The sequence below is a fragment of the Halichoeres trimaculatus genome, unplaced genomic scaffold, assembly GCF_033239565.1.
Source record: "Halichoeres trimaculatus isolate MK-OKI-2021-1 unplaced genomic scaffold, fHalTri1.1 fHalTri1_scaffold_14, whole genome shotgun sequence".
NCBI classification, from domain to species: domain Eukaryota; kingdom Metazoa; phylum Chordata; class Actinopteri; order Labriformes; family Labridae; genus Halichoeres; species Halichoeres trimaculatus.
In genome coordinates, this window is record NW_027437192.1 from 12,075,970 (window position 1) to 12,093,376 (window position 17,407).

Consider the following 17,407-nt stretch of genomic DNA (forward strand, 5'->3'; position numbering starts at 1 on the left):
GAACAAGTTGCAGTGGAACTTTGCTGTGCCCGAAGCAGCATAAGGAGAAATGTGAACATGACAATGTACAAAAGACATCCACATCATGTAAACTAGATGAATAACATAAGGCTATTTAGTCTTTTTAATTAAAAAAAAAAAAGGTATAGACCTGATTTATGAGAGTGGGAACTCTAAATCACTTTGCTGGGATCTGGCGCTAAATGGAAAAGAAAATCAAATTGACTTTTTGGATGGGGTTGGGAGCTATACTGGTCTTAAAAAAGGAAGGAAGAAGAGTAAGCTGTAAAAGAAATGGTGAAAAAAATGAGAAAGATGAACAAGGAAGAGAAAAACGGACAAAAGAGGACAACATATGGGAATGAGAGAAAGGAAGGTGCAGACACAAAGAAAGAAAGAAAGACAGAAAGAAAGGACGGTACATACACAAAGAAAGAAAGAAAGAAAGAAAGAAAGAAAGAAAGAAAGAAGAAAAACAGAAAGAAAAAAAGACAGAAAGAAAGGACGGTTTAGACACAAAAGAAAGAAAGCCAGAAAGAAAGAAAGAAAGAAAGAAAGAAAGAAAGACAGAAAGAAAAAAGACAGAAAGAAAGGATGGTGTAGACACAAAAGAAAGAAAAAAAGAAAGAAAGAAAGAAAGAAAGACAGAAAGACAGAAAGAAAGGACGGTACAGACACAAAAGAAAGAAAAAAAGAAACAAGAAAAGCGGTAAAGGGAAGATAAAGACAACTAAAAACAGGGAGACAGGACAAAGAGGTAGTGAAAAAAGAAAAGCAGACAAAGAAAGGGTTAAGGAAAGAGGATAAAGACAAGGAAAGGAGGTCAGAGAAGTTAAAGGTAAAGAAGAAAGATGGAAATGGAAATGAAGGAAATAGGGTGAAGGAAGTAAAGAGGATATGGAAAAGGAAGGAAGAGGCGGATAAAGAAAAGAGAAAGAGAGGAAGACAGGAAGAGAGAAAAAGTAAAGAGAAAAAGAAAATAAGGTAAAATCGCAAAGTCGAGGAAGAAAAAAAAACAAGAATAGAAGATTTGGAAGAAAAAGAAAAGGAGGACAAAAAACAATAGAAGTAGAAAAAGATAAAGAAGACATGAAAGAAAAAGGGAAGGATGAAGAAGAAAAGGTCACATTGTCTTTTTTTGGGAGGGGAGCGCTTGTTTGGGCTCAGTGGATCTGAACTTTCTAGGAATTCTCCCTGAATGGGAACATTGTGTCATTTTTTGTGTTTGGGAGAAACTTAAAGCCAGTTCTCGGCTTGGACGAGGATCAAAATGTCATGATGTGGAGCTGATGTTAAAGAACTGAAGTGTTATTTCAGTATTTCTTAAAGATACATCGTCACAGATATAGCTTTAATGTAACTTTAGAAACTCATTTGAAAAGAAGGAATCCACACACGGATGATAAGTGGAATAAAGAAGACTCTTAATCTTCCTCTGACCAGATGCCACACTGTGAACATACTGACGCTTTCTGGCCTCGTCTGATTCTTTTAAAAGCAATCATAACTACTTAACACCTTCAGAGTCATTATACACCCTCAGCTGTCTCCTCTTCCTCTATTTTAAAGTCCTGCGAATGACTCACTTGTAGTGCTCTCAATTTAGAAAGTGAATCAGGCAGCAGAGGACCTGAGAACAGAGGAGCAGCAGATGGCTCTGGCTTTGTTTTATGAAAATGTTTGACAGACCCGGCTGCAGGGTATAAGCAGATATTTCTCAGAGTGCGTTTTTAAATATTTGAAAAAGCAGAGAGGTACAGTTTTAGCTTCATCTTGACAAATGCACTGACAAATCAACTGTGAATAACATTGAATGCACTTTAAAAACCGCCTGCCACAGAGTGCCTTGTTCTGAAACAGTAAAAATGAAGGTAGAAATCATTTCTAATCTGCATTTCTGATGCACTTCTTTTAGAAAAATCTAAGTTTTATGAAGAGGAAATTTGTACAATTTGCAGAACTAAGCTTTATCTGTGGGTGTTTTTATTAAAGGTTTTGAATAAGTTATAATAAAAGAGATGAAAGCACCCATTCCTCCCCGCTCCCTGTGTAAAAAAGCTGCAGATTGTCTTACTGTGACGTCAGCACCGCTGATTCACCCTCCAGCTCTTCATCACTACAAGGGAAAAAAACACACACTCACACACATCCTGTCTTCAAGGTCTGGCTCCACAGTTAGCAAAACAATGACAACATTTCTCTACGCACGCTGCTCAGTTCTGCTCTCCTGTCACATTATCACAAATTGCCTTTATAAACTAACCTTGACCCACTCATGGCTCGAGGCTGAAAGTTCACATCAGCTGGTCCTCGTGGTAGTTTCCAGTGTTGTCTCTGGGGTCGAAGGTCAACTTCTTTAGTTTCCAGAGTCAAGTCTCAATTCTCTGCTCTTAATTCTTAATGGTTTGCCGGATGAATATTTATGGTTGAAGCTGACCGATGTCTCTGAAATGGAGCTCTCTTGTGTTTCCATGCTGGGTCGACTCATTTGAATAAACTTGAGAAAAAGTTCATCAGGTTAGAGTTTAAACAGGAGTTAATTTGCATAATTTCAAGTGTTTCAGCTTGAACTTCCAATGAGCAAAGGTTTCAGTGTCTACTTTTCTTTGTTTATACATTTTCAAGTTGAAATCTGAATTTTCTTTCTTCTTACTATCATTTAATAATACTTCTGCTTAAATACATTAGAATGCTATAATAGCAGAAAAAAAGGGTTATAATTTCTAAATGTAGAAAGAAATTTGTCCACATCTTATGCTATTATTTGCTGTCCAAACAGACACAAATGGGGGTAAATGGCTGCATTAAAGTAGGAACCCCTACAGTGGTACCTTGACTCATGAATGGCCCAAGCTTTTCCAGACACAAGCCATCTTTTGGCTGATACTTTGCTTTGAGTTGAGAAAATTTGCCAGCTGCAGAGATCAAATGCCACAGTTCACAACGCAACATCCGCCCAGCATCCCATGTCTAACTCGGTCACCTTAAATGCTCAGCTCACAGTGGAAGCATCTGTGTTGTGCTCCTATTTGTGCTTGAAGTTATTTGGCAAAACTTTCAGACTTTATTCAAAAGAAACAACCAAAGAAAAGTTGAAACTGGGTGTGCAATGGCGCTGTTAAAAGACACCTACCTAACTCATTTTAAAAACATTCTGATAAGGAGGAGAAAACAGACCTCATTGGACAGGTTTTTATCTGACAACCCCTGCAGATGGAAGTGAGGAAAGTGTGACAAAAACACAAGATTTGCTTATTTAGCTCAACCTTTCTCCTTCATCTCTGTCAGCATCTTCAACGTAAATGCTGTACATTATACATAAAAAAAACAAATTATTACAGTACATCCTATTGTATTTCTTTCATACACTATGTCTTATTTATAAGTACATTCTTCTTATTTAAAACTTAAACAAAAAAAATGTTTTTTTTTTGGGTGGGTTCAGAACAGATTAATGACATTTCAATCCATTTCAATGGGGAAAACAGTTTTGACATACAAGTAATTCAAGTTCCGACCAACACGTCAAACACATAAGTCGAGGCACCACTGAACATCAAAACTTAAAAAAAAAATAAAAATAAATCAACACATGAAAAATCATAGACTGTAAAAAAAAAATGGACATCACCTTGCTCGGCTTGAAGTGAGGTCGCCACAAAAACTGCTCCTCCTCGTGACTGGCTGCAGTATAGGTCAAAAAACCTGTCTCCCCAGTCATTCCAGATGGGCTGTGGTCAAACTTAAAAAAACTGATACACCTCGTAGAAATGTTTCTAATGCCCGATTGTTGTGGTGATTTGAAGATATAATTTGCCTGCCTTGTATTCAAGTCCTTTTTTTTTTTTTGAAAAGTTACGTTTTCATTAATTATACAAGGTTAAAACAAGGGTTTATGTTGTGTTTAACTATGATTGACAGCCGCCGTTCTTGTGTATTTTTTGGGGGATTGTAAAGTATGCCAGAGGTAGTCAAGAAGTGATTAGACTCTCGAAAGAAAAAAAATGTCTCCAGGCTCCAGCTCCATTCAGATTCTCTTAGAGTCCCTCACAGTCTCCACTGCGCAGACTCTGGCTGCACAATGGCTGCCAATGGCTGCGCCTGTGACGGGGGTAATTTGGCTTCAAAACCATACAGTGGTAAATGGTGGAACCACGCTGTTCACTCTATATACAGCCTGTGAGAAAAATAAATACTGTTCAAACTCACTATTCAACCACATGTCAATTTATTTGTTTATCCTTTTTTTTAGTAAAAAGATCATTTGCAGCAGAATGAATGTTTTCTTTCACGTCTAAAATCTAAGCTGAAATTTAGACAGAAACTTTCATCTTCATTTTTTTTTTTTTTTTTTTTACAGGATCTCAGCATGTCTAAGTAAAAGTAGAAATGATGAGCTGTATTCCTGAAACAGAGAGAGGACTTCACATGGTCACTCATTAGACACACAGCGTTATAAAGACGTATGGATCTTTCCTGCCTCTGTGCCTCATCCAGGCACTTTTTTTTAAACAATATATCTCCCTCTTTATCTCTCCTTCTGTTACTCCATCAGCTTTTGTTTGTCACACTGTCTTTGCCCTGACCCACATGTTGAGAGTCGGGGTGTTGAGTTGATCCAGAGGCTGTTAATCTGGTAATCAATAATATCAGGTTCAGACAGACACAGGTGGTGATATGAGTTTATTTTCTTCTGTTATTTCTCTCCATGCCTTGTTCTGGTTTCGATTGCAAGAATTCATTCAATTTTTCTGCTTATGAAGGACCAATACCTTTATCTCACAAAAAACATGGGTCGTTTGCACCAAACCAGACGGGAGACCAATTACTCCTCAATACGTCCTATAAACATTTTAGTATTTCCAAACTCACATTGCAATCCATATTGATGCAACAATAATAATTACCAGTATACTCTGAGGTGAGCTGAGCTGACTTCTTGAGTGCTGCTCTAAAATTCTGTAATTAGGTTGTGATTGTCTGAGAAGGAGACACCAGCCTCGTGGGTTTTCTTGTGTAATGCTCTCATGTGTAACCAATGAAACACAAAACGAAACTCATCAAACTCTCACATCTAGAATGTAATTGTTTTCAGTCCAGTGGTTTCATGCTGTAGTTTTTGGCTGCAGTTTCCTGCTGGACTTGTATCAGGTCGCTTAAATGAAAACCAAGATGATTTGCTAATTAAGTAAGAATGAGGCTGCTGAACTCGTGGCCTGAGAGTAAGTTAGATCACGTGAAATTTTGCATGCATGTGGTTTTATGCCTGTTCTGAGAGCTGGATTTCTCATGCATATGTTTGTAATGTACAGATGTGGTTGCGGTTACTTGTTATAAGCCAATCAATTACTCTTGGTCATGGTCATTTAAAGGTAGGAATGCATTAATGTATGGTGTAACATGGGTATGCTGTCTGCCAACATTTGCCCTGCTGAGCCACACTGGCACACTGGGTAAAAATGTAATACTAAATAATAGTTTACAGTTTTTTTTATTGTTCTGCTTTGCTGTAATGCAGGCAAGATGACAGCAGACACTAGCATTATGAAAAGCTAACATCTAGTACTTAAAGTCACCTGATGGACAAGCTCTTATATGATCTCATGGTGAACTGTGAGAGGAAATCTTGTCAGTGTACGAGTGTTATTCTAAGTTGTCCCAGCAATGAAAATGAGTGAGTACCAGCCTCTTCATTTCACTTTAAAAATCCAACACAAAGTAGGGCCTAACAGGAGGGAGATGTACAATGTTTCGAGAGTATTCAGTAAGTCAGTCAATATGTTAATGTGCATATACTTGCAGAAAAAGAGAATGGAACTTCTGGCTGGGACGTCTCACTCCGCTTCAGTAGGTGGCACTGTGTCCTTTTTTGATAAGTGAAGCTATCAAACTGGTTTTGAAGAGAAAGTAAAGTTGTGTTTTTATGTAAGTTTTTGTCATGTTTGTTGTGTTTGAGCTATAGACTGTATGAGCACAGTAACCCTATTTATTGTGGCCACCTACTTCCTCTTCCGGCTGAACTCCAAGGTGTACATAGACTTGTCGAATAGTTTGATAGCAATTGCATTATCAAGGTGAGTCATGCTTTGTCTGAAATCGGTCAAAGCATGACTCGCCTTGATAAAGCTGTTAACATGCATTTCAATATTGTGATCTTGCACTGATTAGGCTCATAGTTTGCTTTTTGAGGCTGCTTGTAAATGCACAAAGTGTTCCAAACTCTTCTTTAAAGAAAGTAGCTATTGGCTGTCCTAGAAGTGGCGAAATGACTTCATCACCCTTCACCTTTTAGAGTAATTTCCCTTTTTCATGTAATTGCCATGAACTGTAAGATAGGAATAATGTCATAGGACGATAAAATAAGTTTTAAACCATGAATGAACATTCTTCTGAAGATTCTTTTTTTTTTTTTTCAAATATCAAAATAACAACTCTTTTATCCAGGTTGGAACATGCCAAAATGCGCAATTCATTTTCAAGCAGTTGCCTGCTAAGGCTGCTGCTGAGAGGGTGTCGCAGATGCTGTGTGAGTGAAGAGGACTTGTCCTCCTGTGAGTGTTTTGGAATGAGGGAGGGGCCCACAGCAGCACCCACTATTTGTTGAGAAGAGTGTGATATGTCCTTTCACGTAAAAATCTCCAAACTTGGTAGTTGTTTCATAGAAAAAGGTTGCTAAGTTGGCAACCCTGCTGCAAGTTAGCAAATTAAACAAACTGATGCATTTTCATTAATTATCCCCACAAATTAAAGCAAGAGGTAGTTTGAGTAAAAATCATCAAATCAGGCTTAATATGAACCGAATTCACCTAACAAGTTCAAAAGAATGTCTTATCTTAAGATATTAAAAAAAAAAAATGAAACCTGAATTTCTTGTCGAAAGTTAAAAATAAATAAATAAATAAATAAAAATCTGCAAATGGTGTAAAATAAAATGATAGGTTTCTTGTCTTGAGACAATCTAATTTTAAGAAATGTGACAAGAAGACATGCAACAATGTTTGCAACATATTGGAGCATAATTTTTTTTAATATAAATTAAAGGTAAAATTCTGTTTAAAGATGTAAGTTTATCTAGTTACCTCCGCCAAGGAGGTTATGTTTTTGGGAGAGTTTGTCTGTGAACAACGTAACTCAAAAAGTAACAAACAGAGATCCAGGTCACTGTCTAGATCCTGGATTTTTTGTTTGTTTCAGACAGTCTGCTGAAAGGGAGTATAACATTAAAGTAGGACTTAAGTGTTGCGTGATAGTCATAATATGCTTGGTGGAGGTCTGTGCTCTCTGAGTGCTTTCTAGTTTATATTAAACTCTATTGAGGTTTTATTTATTGTCTGTTTTAAGACAACAGGTGCCAGGTTGTATGGGTATGCAACAAGTTTACACCATTTTAATTTTAATTTTTCCAGTGTTAGTATGTCTGAATTTATCTAGAAAACAGCATTGACAATACCAGTCTTCAAATCCTTTGTTTTAAGACAAGGGATTCATTGAAGTTTCTGCACATAAGTAGAGACAAGATGTTCTTAATAAAGTCTTAATCACCAAAGGATTTGCAGTAGACACTCCTATAAACACAGAGATGAAGTTATTAAAAGCTAACCCTAAAAATGGGTTATCCACTTGTACTGGTTTAATGAATAAATCAGCCTACTTTGTTAAGTGTTTGCTTGAGGACACACAGAGTGTTCCAGGCGGTAGCTCCATGTGCAGCCAGCAGGGGGAATCGACTGCTTGCGTTGACGCCATCCCCCTCTCGTCTCCCTGTGCTCCTCTCCTCCTATTTCCCTGCGTTCTCCCAGGTTGTGGAAACGCTGCAGCCCGCTGGTCTGTGTCTGGGTTCCCTCTCTCTCGCGCACAGAGCTGCTCAAGACCCTCCTACCGGCTGGGCTTGTGGAAGGAGGAGGCAGTCTGCTCCGCTCGCAAGCCTCGGACGAGCCCCCTTTTACCTACCGCCCTGTCAGTGTGGAGGAGAAGAAGAGAGAGAGAGAGGCTGAGTGGTGGAGAAAACACACAAGAGAGAGAGCAACTGTGTGACAGAGGGAAAGAGGACGAAGCAGGCTGCTTACAGGAGCGAGATAGCCAAGGACGGAATAAGGAACACATTTTACAAGAGCAGGAAGAGGGAGGATCGCAAACGAGGGACTCCTCTACTGGGCACCTGGGACTCAGTCACTGCTTTTTTTTCACTCGTCTCCTATCTGGACTAACCAACCAGTGGATTTTTAGATACACGCTTGTGCCACATCATTTAGAAACTGGGATCATAATCTGCCCTCTTGCTGGCTCTGCCGCTTCAGACTGAGATTGCTTTCTGCTCTGCTGTGATCGGCTCTCTTGTTGTGATTCTGCTCCGTGCAACAAAGTGCATCTGTCGGCCACCGGTGCTGAAGATATCTCCCCCTCTGTCAAACAGGACAGCACGCAGCCACCATCGGATCAGACTACAGAGGAGAGAGAGGGAGGCACAGAGTGTGTATGTGTGTGTGTGTGTGTGTGTAAGAGAGAAACAGAGACAGGGGCAGTGAGAGAGAGTCAGATCCAGTTTGAGAGGGAGGCAGGTTAAAGCCCAGGCGAAAGACTGGACCAAAACGGCTCCAAATAGAGAAGTGATCCTATACATCCTCTCCCGTTTTTCCTTGCCATCCCTTTCCTTCTTCCTCTCCTCCTCCTCCTCTTCCTTTCCCGTTTTCCAAAATTCACAGGACTGCCAGAGCTACTGCCACCTGCACCTCTTCTCTTCCCCTTTTCTTCCTCTACCTCACCCTTATCGCGCGTTACTCCCAGATACCGGCATCACACGGACACGCTACTCTTGGTTCAAGCACTTGTGGAAATATTTGCATTGATCCAGAGACATCCACTCCACGTCGGCTTCCCCCCCCATCAGAGGAAGACCTTCTCCCAGCTGCTGTCCAGACTGCATACCCAACCTTCTCCCTGGAGATCCAGCTAGTGGCACAGCGGTGTGGACAGCCAAGACAGGATTCGCACAGCCCCGCCGCTGCCTCTATCACATTGCTAGCTACTTGGCAGCTCCCGCCCTCGTGTCACCATTCCCTGCCTCAGTGCTAAGGATTCCAGCTACATGGGCAAGCGATTGGAGCAGCAGCCAATGTACCCTCAGTACACCTACTACTACCCCCACTATCTCCAGACCAAGGTACGCCCGCTCCTCTGCTCTTCATGCATTCCTCAAGCCTACTCATCTACTACTACACACCTCCCTCACCAACTCACCCCTCACCCCCAACCTCCTCTCCTCCCCTTCATCCCCCTCTCATCCTTGAGTGGAGACAGGCTTTGATGGATCGCTGGCCTTGGCTTGTGATGGTTTCGGATGGCAGGTGGACTTGGGATGGCTGTGTTACCGTGCACTTGTGTGTGTTTGTGTGTCAGTGTGTCTCTGAGCGGGGGATCAGAGATCAAGGCTGGATGCTTTGGATTGCTGTTAGTTCAACCTACCAGATTGTTACCACTCACCTCCATCCATCTCTCAGCCGCAAACTCGTAAGCTCTTAATGTGATACAGTGAAACGGTATCAGATGTTCTGTATCATAGAGTCAGAGGCTTTTTGTTCAGCTATTTAAACTGACTGACCACTCTCTTTGTGCTGTCATATGTTACACAAAGGGCTGAATTAGCCTCCAGATTCAATTAACTAATAAAGTGTTTGTGATCTGAATGACTGCCATCAACGCCACTTTTACAAAGAGACAAATTAATCGTTTCATTATGATCTTGCTAATCCCTCTTCAAAGTCTTTTTTGTGCCTCCACAATGAGGGGACAAACAGGTTATGACCCCCCCTGCCTTTTTTTTTCCATGTTGATCATCAGTCTGGTTCAGACAGAGCAGGCATGAGGACGGCTGCCCGTGTTTGCTCTGGCTGTAGTATGCATCAGTGCCTCTGGGACGGGAGCCCAGGACTGAGCCCTGATGGCTGCCAGGACCCTGGCTGGGTGCACTCCCCAGACCTCATCAGGGGATAAAAACAGGAGCCTTTTTGGAATCACTTTGTTGTTCTTTCACAACAAGTGTAACATATGTCTACCTGTATTGACAGGATGGACAGCAGTCATTTGATTACATCGCCATGGATGTAAACTCAAACCTGCTTTTAGCATTGACTGTCCAACCTTGTCAGCACTTGGAGCTGGCTTGGTTTCTAATGTTTCAACTTGTTTTTTTTTCATCTTGATTGGCACACTTTCTTACTTTACTTTGTTTTTCATCCAAGCAAAGTTTCGTTTGAAAACCTGAAACATTGAGCAAAAGCCTTTTTTTTTGTATTTTCCCCAAGATGAAAAGTATGGATTAAAGTATTGTTTTGGTATCTGGTCCAAAACTCTGTTTTATTGGCAGTCGTTTTGAACATCCTCCAGTGGTACTCAGCCTGTGGAATTAAAGTTCAAATGTTACAAATTTCCCCGATTTACAACACGAAAAATAAGTCAGAATAATTGTTAGAACAATTGCAGTGAATGAATTAGATGAAGAAAAACGCCGCTGATGTTTTCATCCTTTTCCATGTGGAGCTATGAGAACCTGCATGCAGCTCCACCTGGCAGTCCACCCGCTCTCCCCCTGATTTATAGTTTAATACATTTGTGCTGCTGCCATATGGCTTCCCCTCTACCCCCCATCCTCTCCTCTGCCTCCCCCATCTCATATCTCAGAGCTGCTCATCTCTGGGGCCTCTCCATCAAGATATGCCCCCCCCTTCTCCCCGTATGTCCACTTTTTCTACCCCCCCAACCCAACGTATTCTCTTCCCTCCTCTCCTCGTCTCTCCTTCTGCCTCTCCGCTCGGTTGCAACAGGCCCCCTGCCTCCTTCTCCAGTGCTGCAGTTCACTCCCAAGGTCAGCGCAGATCCGATCTTGCCACCGTCAGCGATTGATGTATCCTTGAGCAAGTCGCTGGGGTCCAGTGTCATGCAAACGAGACCCACTGTGGTGAGGAAGGGGGGAGCATACATTTCCGTGTTCAAATCAGCAGCCAACCCCCGTATTCATTTTCATGGTTATTTAGTGTTGCCAGCGGCCTCACATGTTGATATGATAACCACAAGAGGAGGGGTCAGTTGAAGAAAGGGACGCCTGCGAGTTGGGCGATGTGGTGGAGGGCTATCGCACGGTCTTTATCGTGATCATTGATAGCTTGATTACACAGAAGACAGATGGGTTTAAACTGGCAGGTCCACCCCACAGAAAACAGAAAATCACACACAGCTCACACGTATGCACCATGCATTCAACTCAGGGATCTTTTCTTTTTGCACCGTACCTCAGATTGAAGCATCAATGTCAAATCACACAGGTCTCCTTGAGCAGTTTTGTTACTGCATTCTTAAGATATGGCTTCATTCTCCCCAGAGACATGCATGCTGGTGGTGGTTGCGTGGGGGGCATAAATATACTGTGGGGATAAGAAGGGGGAGCGGTGCATAACTCATACCAAAGTGTTGCCATTCTCTTTTTCTCGCCTCCATTTTATGACACATATTTGAGATTCTATGCATAGAAAATTTATAGAGCATCTGTGCTTGGTTAAGGACTGTATAGTAAAGAACTGAGCTAACGTTGTTGTAATGGCAGGCTGGATAAAGCGAGGCCCCCCTCGGCACTCGGGGTCCATTTATCCCCTTTGTGTGCCTGTATTATATTCTAATTTAATGGAGGTCTGTGATGCTGTCCAGCATATTGCTAGTCAGCCCAGATTAGAATGTGAAAGTCAGAGAATGAGATGAAACAATAACATTTGGCTTTCTATTGATTAGTGCAGCGGGGCGTAGCATGTGCTTCTCTTTAGCTGAATTATTGATCCCCGAAAGAGGATTTGTGCATCTGTGTGGTTGTGTGTGCACATCAGCATGTCAGTTTGTGTGTGTTTGTGTGTGTGTGTGTGGTTTTTTATATGAGGTTATGGCTGGGGGGAAGCTGGCAGGATGCTGCTTTGATGAGAGGATCCTTTAAAGGCCCTATTTCTGTCTATTCCCCAGCTGATCAGTCTGTGGAGTCATTTGCTGAAATTCGGCCTTCATCCAGCCTCTGTCTTTCTCTGCCAGTTTGATGTTCAGTGCTGTTCACAGCTTGCTCCGCATTCAACTTTAATGATAGGTAATAGACGCGCATCATAAATGGGAAAATTACAGTAAAACGCCTCGCTGTGGCCTGTTCCCTCCCATCGCCCACAAGAGCAATTACAGCTCACTGATCAATTATTGTTATTTCATGATAGTGTTTAGGAAAGAATATGAATTGAAACTGAATGCGTGTGCTAAGTGCCTGCTTGTCTTGGCGTGCATTGTACCTCATTTTCTCCCAATGATAGGCTTTTTCAGCTTCCTGTTTCATCATTACACACAACTCTCTCAAGGAAGTCTCAAATTACTGATAATTTGAGTTGAATGCCTGCAGTAAATTCTGGCTCTGTTGGGAAAATTTACTGTGCTTTACTGTTGCTACAACTGTATGCAAACAAGTTACCTGACACAGCTGTTCCTGGGTCCTGCTTCAACACTGAGAGGTGAGGTTATTACCTGCTTAATGTCACTCATCCTTCACTTGAGCAAAGAGCACAAAAACACACAACGATGCACTTTTAGAGTGTTTGAGATCTGGGAGCGTGCAGGAGTTTGTCACAGTCAGAGGAGTACATGGAGAACCTGAGAGGCCAAGAGGGGCGGATTGAGGCTGATTTAGCAGCTGCTAATGTCCCTGGTCTTAAGTAAACACCAGTCAATGCAGCCCTTTGAGAGGATCTGTGACTGGCTTTGCTACGGTCACCGTGTACACTCTGCCTAATTCTTTGGAAGCAGAGGAAGAACCAGAGGAAAAAAAGGTGGTTTGCATTTAAGAAAAGGAAGGCAAGATGCAGTGGATGGATGTTGTGCACTTAAAAGCGAGGAAAAAGGGTTCAGTTACGTTGCACGGGGTGATCCATTGTGCTACAGAAATAACAACAGAGCCATCTAAATCCTTCTGTGGAGAACAGGCGGCACAGAGACAACAAGGAAAAGACAGATATACATAGACATGGAGAGCAAGCAGAATCAAAGGCGGTACAAAAAAAGGACCGGTTTTCAAAGTCTTTCATGGAATCAGTTATCAGTGGCGTAAAATTCAGCTAGAAGCTTAGTCCCCTCTGTCTCCGCTGATGTGGATCTGCTTTGAAGAGTTTATCAAGGGCTTTTAGGGCTGGAAAGATACACTTCTTATATTACATTTACCAAAGCACGGCTCTATTTCCAGGCGGGGGACGATATGTTCTTATTAGCACTAAGACAGGGGTGGCATAACTCATTTCCCCACTTGTAATTCTTGATACGTGCTTCACGACTGACTGCCCGAAACAAAATACTGTCCCCGCCTTGCTGTAAATCTCAACCCATCATGCACTCTCTCTTAGCTAGCTCAAATTAGGCTCTTTAGGAAGATATCCCTTTTTCTTTGTGTGCGTGTTTTCCCGATCCCTCACCTCCCGTGGTCAGGAGGCTTGTGCATCATTAATCAACTAATTCCTCGGCTTTTTATCTATATGCCAACGGCTTTGTGCAGCAGTACAGTCCCTCCTCGTGTAACTGTCAGTCAGTGGGGCTGACAACTCCATTTATTTGCTGTAGCCAGTGTGTACATGCACACACGGACACACACTACATTAGGGGGGTACTCTTAACCCTTCTCATCTATCAACTGACAGCTCAGCCCTGTCCGCACACCCATGCATTAGAGGTTGTGTGTGCATTACTGCTTCCCCGAAACCTCTCACAAGCCACAGAGCTGGGTGACGGGAGCTGGGCTTCTGCATGCTGCCGTCTACATCTCATTACCGCTGCTTTACCAGAGTGCTCTCCCAACAATGTCTATTTCACCCAAAGGCCAAGGATAAAAAATAAAGACAATACAGTACTTTTTCTGGCTGTGTCTCTAAAAAACAGAATAAGAAACACGCCCTGAGAGTTGGTAATGTGTGCCCTGGAACAGATATTTGTGCAGAAAAGCCGAACCTGTGGGGAATGGACAAGAACTATGATGTCAAAAAGAGTTGATGTCCCAATTTGTAGTCTACTACAGTTACGGCAGTGAGCTTTGATTTTGAGATTCAAAACCTGACATGGTAACACTTTGCTAATCAGTTAAGTATTGTTGACAAAAAAATGTCATTTGATATATCCCTACAGTCATCGACGAATAGGCAAAGTAATGAAAGACCCAGGCTCTATTCATGCAATCCTCAAGGCTTGCCATTGCTGACACTACCAACCCTACCACATGGCCCCAAATGGCCCCCATACCCCAAATGTGGACGGGAGCCAACACATCCACAAGGTTGTCAAGTGAGCATCTCCCTTTACTGGAGTTTTTAAAATCCAAGGATAAAGATATTAACTTGATCAAATATGTCATGGGTTTACTTCTACTCATACCACCAGGCAGTTGTTGGATGTTTAATAACACTAGAGAAAATGCCTGGTTATCATCATCACCTCAAAAATCAATGAGGTTTGCCTCATTTACAGTGATGCTGAGCTCTGAAATATCTAATTAACTGAACCAATACAATTCAAATGAAGCAATATTGTGTAAAAGCAGTTGCAGAAGGAGGTGAGGTGCTTTGAGAAAATTGTCTTGATTTGTCCACAAGAAAGGAAAGTATCAAACATGAGAGTGTGGTGTAAACAGAAATGCACTAATTGTTTAAACCAGGTCCAATACTGATACTTAAACCTGTATAGATACAGGTACTGTTAAAATACTGATACTTAAAATCATATAGGCAAATAATCTAACTCCAGTAACAAGGCCATTACCAATACCAGTATGATACAATATGATACAATACAGTTGCTGACACCGACTCAGAGACAGAAACTTCAGTACTAATACAATGCCATTTGGACACAGATACTGATACTAATATAAATACTGAGACCGGTAAAGATATGAATACTAATTCCAGTCCCAATGCTGATACCAATACTGATACAATACAATACAGTACAATGCAACGCAATGCAATATGACACCATTCCATACAGACACAGAAACTGATACTATTTCAGGTACGGAGAGCAACATATACACAGATTCTAATTCCAGTCCCAATAGTGATACCAATACTGATTCAATACATTGCAGTGCAATATGGTAAAATTCCATACAAACACAGATACTGATACGAATATAGATACAGATTCTAATTCCAGCACCGATACTGATATATTGCGATGTGATACCATTCCATACTGATACTAATACAGACGTGAACTGGATACCAATACCAATGTGAAAAAAAAAAAAAAAAGATTTTTGCAAAATCCTGTCTCCCTGAGGGTTATATTTTATATATCATATGGATGGACATCTATGTTTAGGACAAATCCAATGTGTGGTCTCTGTTTGAACTGAGGGTATTAGAATCAGCCCAGATTTTCTCCTCCATTGAACTGTCCTTGAGCAAGACATAAAATAAAGAACCTGCTCCCTCACTGGAGGTTGCCATGGAAAAAGGCATCTAAGATAAATGCATGAAATATAAAATGATGTTCTCCATGGTGGAGTTCTTGCCCGGGGGACTCTTGTCTCTGAACTCTCCTTCCCGGACCATCTGGAGATAACAGGCGCCTTTAGCCTGTGCTGCAGCAGAGAGGAAATCTAACCAGTTTGATGTAACGGGGCGTATGGGGAGGTAGTTGGTGGAGTGAGAAGGACAAGTTTCCTCTTAGCTGAAGAAGCTGGGTTAAGTCACTGATTCTTGACCGTTTTTCAGAGGCACACAGACACAAAAATACCTTACTTGGATCATTTTGCATCAACTAAATTGAGGATGTTAACTTTTAACCGTAGGTGGCCTTAGGCGTAACTTGAATTTGCAAACACTTTTCACCGCATTAGCATTTCTGTGATTCAGGAAGTGGAGCTTTTCCTTATGAGGCACTAAAACGAAACATTTGAAGTCTGTTTTTTTTGTTCCCACAGAGAGGAAACTGCACTCAACATGAAGAGAGACAGGAACTATGTTGCCTCAGATTTAAAGTCAGATAAAAGGCGACACATGACATGCCCTTCAAACCCACCAACGCTGCAGGACTCTACAAACATTTTTCCTTTTGCTTGTGTTCCTTCAGTAACAAAGTATCAGCCTGGAGCTGTCTCCTCTGGCACTATGTTTCCCTCCTGTGTCACTCTGGCCGGGTCTAGTCTGGCCTTTTCATGCTCTATTTTCTGCAACCCCCTTTCTCCCTCTGAGGACGATGGGGCACCACCTTAGAATTTTGTCCTTTTTCATCTTTGGCTGCTTATGTACCCTCCTCACTTTTGCTCAAATCAATCTTTCTTGCTCCTATTCCTTGCTTCCCTTCATCTTTAAATTCTCTTTCATGTTGTCCCCTCTTTGTAATTACTCTTCCCCGTCATCCGTTGCTTTTGCGTGCCTCCACCTCTATTTCCGGGAGCCCCTGCTGTCTGCTGGGCATGGTGTCCTGCCATCTGTGCAGGATGACATGAGCCACCTCCTGTGTATAGTCTTTAGCACATACCGTCTAAATTAACATAAAAAAGAACATATGGGCTATAACACAAGTCAAACACACGTTAAACCTTTTGTCATTTGCGGTGAGTGTGTGCTTTGTGAGTGTGGTAAATATTAAAACAATTGTAATTGTTAGCCCTGAGTTGAATCTTTGCCTAACATCTCTTTGGCAACGTTATAGTCAATATTTTTCAACTGAAGGGAATACATTTGACTGAGTAAGTTTGGTCGGGGATTATCAACTTTGTTGAAAAAGAGATAAAGGGATTACAAACTTTGTTGAAACTTCTGTTGGCCCCTGTTTCTGCTCAATAGATACCAAATAATACCTCTGAATAAGAATGAATCCTCTCAGAGTGTGGTTCAATACTTCTGTCTGGGTATTTTTTCCATCCTCTGAACAGAAATAGCAAACACCACCTGTCTTATGTGAACAACTAAATACATTTTATACAAGTTTGATTTAATCCTGAGCCGCTGTCTATCCTCCAATCAAGAGAGATGCAAATTGATGCAATTCTGCTGAACTTCACCAAGCGAGAGATCATGTCCTTTTTGGGCTGCATTTGGAGGAAAAGAGAGGGCAGGAGAGGAGTCAGGTCAGGACAGGACACTGAGCTGCTGATGAAGGATGTCAGCCTGCAGGTCACGTGCTGGAGAGGGGCGAGGGAGGGGGAAGTAACTGCACCTCGTGAGAGACAGACAGGCAGACAAGCAGAGAAGGGCTTTTGTTGTTCTACTGTAACCCAAGCTTTGGGTGTCTGCTGCGTCTGCTGCCCTACCTCTGGGATGCCTGTTCACATGGAGAATGCTCGGGTTGCCAGTGTATCCGCGGCGGCAGTGGAAGGGTGGTGGGAGGAGACGGCAGTTCGGCT

The 17,407-nt window shown here is 41.9% G+C and overlaps 1 protein-coding gene across 5 annotated transcripts in view; it reads left to right on the forward strand.

Moving 5' to 3' along the window:
• Positions 1 to 17,407, forward strand: part of LOC141803459 (RNA-binding motif, single-stranded-interacting protein 3) — a 372,997-nt gene that overhangs the window by 96,413 nt on the left and 259,177 nt on the right. For 3 of the 5 annotated variants that reach the window (XM_074687516.1, XM_074687517.1, XM_074687518.1), the window contains exon 1: positions 7,811 to 9,160. The exons of the other annotated variants lie outside the window; for them this stretch is intronic. In XM_074687516.1, the coding sequence (XP_074543617.1) occupies positions 9,086 to 9,160 (75 nt within the window). In that variant the 5' untranslated portion in view covers positions 7,811 to 9,085. Of the gene's footprint in view, positions 1 to 7,810; positions 9,161 to 17,407 lie in introns of those variants that run through there. 5 annotated transcript variants of the gene reach the window in all.